Source organism: Gekko japonicus, unplaced genomic scaffold, assembly GCF_001447785.1.
Source record: "Gekko japonicus isolate JY-2015 unplaced genomic scaffold, Gekko_japonicus_V1.1 scaffold11164, whole genome shotgun sequence".
Classification (NCBI taxonomy): domain Eukaryota; kingdom Metazoa; phylum Chordata; class Lepidosauria; order Squamata; family Gekkonidae; genus Gekko; species Gekko japonicus.
In genome coordinates, this window is record NW_015161748.1 from 898 (window position 1) to 3,819 (window position 2,922).

Genomic DNA, 2,922 nt, shown 5'->3' on the forward strand with positions numbered 1-2,922 from the left:
CACGCGTGGGTTCGGCCACTTGGATGGCTCAAGAGTTACATCAAAATGCTCCCTGTTCTCTTCCTGGACTTCTTTGAGTCTCTTCCCAATCTCCCGGATGATCTCCGACCGTTTTTTGTCCTGATCTGTGTAATCTTTGAAGATGTCGAGAAACACCACAAGATCAGCATCTGAGCCCCCTCTTAGAGCCGTGCCTTTCCCTGATGAGCCTCCCTGCGAAGAAGAGTTAAATTTTGTCACATGTAGTAAATTTAATTCCAACAAACTGCACATCGTGGCCAATAAAGAGCCTAAGCAGTGTAATATCTATATAACTAATAGCCAAGGTCTATTTTCCATGTGGATGCTTATTTTCGCCAACAGAGGGCTCACTCTCCAACAACAGCTTTTCCTACAGAAAAATCCAAAAAGTTAAGGGGGGAAAACCCTCAAGGAGGGTTGAATTTCCCCCAATACCTTTTAAAATGGCCTCTGCAGGGATCCACTTCAGGCATCAATGGTGAGAAATTAGAAAAAGATTAGAATGTTCAGGGGCAGGAGGAGGCTTCTAACTGGCTCTTGTCAGTAAAAGGGGGGGGGCTTTCCAGGCCTATTTTGGCCTTTGAGGGAGGGAGCCTTGGGGCCAAGCCTGACAAGGGTCTCCAGTGCCAGGCTGGGGAATTCCTAGAGGTTTTGTGGTGGACTCTAAGGAGGGTTGGGTTTGGGGAAGGGAAGGGAAAGGCCTCAACTGGGTATAATGCCACAAAGTCCACCCTCCAAAGCAGCCATTTTCTCCAGGGAGACAGATCTCTGCTGTCTATAGTTCAGTTGTAATTCTGGGTGGTCTTCAGGTCCCACTTGGAGGTTGGCAACCCTAGGCCCGGCCACAGTCTAGGGTTGCCAGGTCGCCCCTGGCCACCATCAGGGATGGGGGGGGGGTTGAGATTGCAAGATCCAGGCTGGGAAACTCCTGGAGGTTTGGGGGTGGACCCTGGAGAGGTCAGAGACCTCAGTGAGGTACAATGCCACAGAATCCATCCTCCAAAGCATCCATTTTCTCCAGGGGAACTGATCTCTGCAGTTTGGAGATGAGCAGTAATTCCAGGGGATCCCCAGGTCCCACCTGGAGGCTGGCATCCCTAGGCAGCACCCTCTGGGTGACTTGATACCACTTGATTTGCCTGACTCAGCTAGGCCTGGCTGATTGGTACATCCCCTTCGAGGGGACACATTCTCTCTGCTGGTCCAAAGTGCGGTTCCAGTACCAGTTGCTCCAAAGTGCGGTGCTACCAGGACACACAGACAGGCAGACACTGGGGCCAGACTGCCCCCCAAAACAATATTTGGACCACCCCAAATGACACATTCCCACTGGTACTGGAACCGCACTTTGGACCAGCACACAGAATGTGTCCCCTTGAAGGGGAGGGTCCACTGAAGATGGGGGTGTATGAAGTGTGGGGGTCCAATCCTTATTTTGGGTGCAGGGGGCACTTCCTTATTCAAATCTCTTTTGAAATACAGGCCTCGGGGAAGCCCTGTGAACAGAAGCTCGCAGCATCAGAACCGGTGTTTGGACCGGGCATCACTGTATGTCACCTTGCAGGGCACAGTCTCCAGAGCATGGGGATGGGTCCCTTGGGGTAGTCCAAAGATTATTTTGGGGTGCAGCCTGGCCCCAGTGTCTGCTTGTTTGATTGTCCTAGGGGCACTGCACTTTGGAGCAGCTGGCACCAGAACTGTGCTTTGGACCAGGATACAGCATATGTCCCCTCGAAGGGGAGAGTCCTGTGAATGTGGGGGTATATGATATGTGGTGGTCCAGACCTTATTTTGGGATTCAAGGGTTCAGAGCTTTCCAACTCACTCTCCCTAGTGTTTCTGAATGACTACACAAATAAGTAACAAATAAGGAATGAATAAGGAAGTGCGAATAAGGAACCAACTTCAGCCTCCTCCCCAGTAGCAGGAGGAGGAAATGGCTGCTGCAGGGACAGGGTATGAAAAAATGGTTGCTGTGCAGGCTGGAAGATCTGAATTCTCCATCCACACTTTACTGTGATCTTTGGAGGAATGCAGGTCTGAGAAAGATCAAGGGAAAGTTGGGGGACCCCTGGAAGTACACAAATGCACTAGGAAGCTGTGGAGAATCAGGAGGTGAAAACTCTCTTCCCAAAGCCATTGAACTCTGGGCACATAACTCATATGGAAGCCACCCAAAAGAAACAGAACCCAGGAGAGACCTACACAGATTTCCCCTATTCCTTGAATCTGTCCCTGGCACATCACTGTCCTTAATTTTTGTTTTGCTGTTTTGTCTCTTTGGGATGCCATGTTAAAAAATTTGGTGGATTGTTTTCCATTGGAATATTTTTAAAAATGGGTCATATAGATAGAAGGGCTCCATTGGCACATTGGGTAGCTAACTGAAAATTCCTGGAGATTTGGGGGTGGAGCCTGAGGAGGTCACAGGTTGGAGGGAACTCAAGCAAGGATGTGATGCCTTAGAGACCACCCTCCAAAGCTACCATTTTCTCTATCTGAACTGATCTCTGTAGCCTGGAGATCAGTTGTAATTCCTGGAGAACTACAGGCATCATGTGGAGATTGGCAACACTGTTTACACATTAACAGGTAGAGCTTGTACTTCTTCTGCACACAAACAAAAACATCCCCTTGTAGCGCCGGATCTCCCACACTCACCTTGATCACCTTCAGCACCCGGGGCCGGGGCGGGGCTGCATCTTTGAAGCAGTTCTCCCGCAGGAACTCGCAGATGATGTTGATGGCCCGGCGCACCTGGCCCAGGAAGTCCTCATTGGGCTGGAGATTTCCAGAAATGAACTTATCTAGCTCCCTTGTTTCTGTCGCATACAGCTCCATGGCAGAGAAGCAGGCCGAAGAGGGGATTCCAACTGGCTTCTGGAACCCACTGAGGGAGGA

General features: G+C 50.2%; 1 protein-coding gene across 1 annotated transcript in view; it reads right to left on the reverse strand.

The window, feature by feature from the left end:
- The window catches only part of LOC107125898 (2'-5'-oligoadenylate synthase 1-like), a 3,760-nt gene extending 858 nt beyond the window's left edge, over positions 1-2,902 (reverse strand). Inside the window, exons 1-2 of the mRNA XM_015429355.1 lie at positions 2,683-2,902; positions 20-213 (exon numbers count right to left, since the gene is read on the reverse strand). Coding sequence (XP_015284841.1) covers positions 20-213; positions 2,683-2,862 — 374 coding nt within the window. The 5' untranslated portion in view covers positions 2,863-2,902. The remainder of the gene's footprint in view (positions 1-19; positions 214-2,682) is intronic.
- Positions 2,903-2,922: the final 20 nt, after the last annotated feature.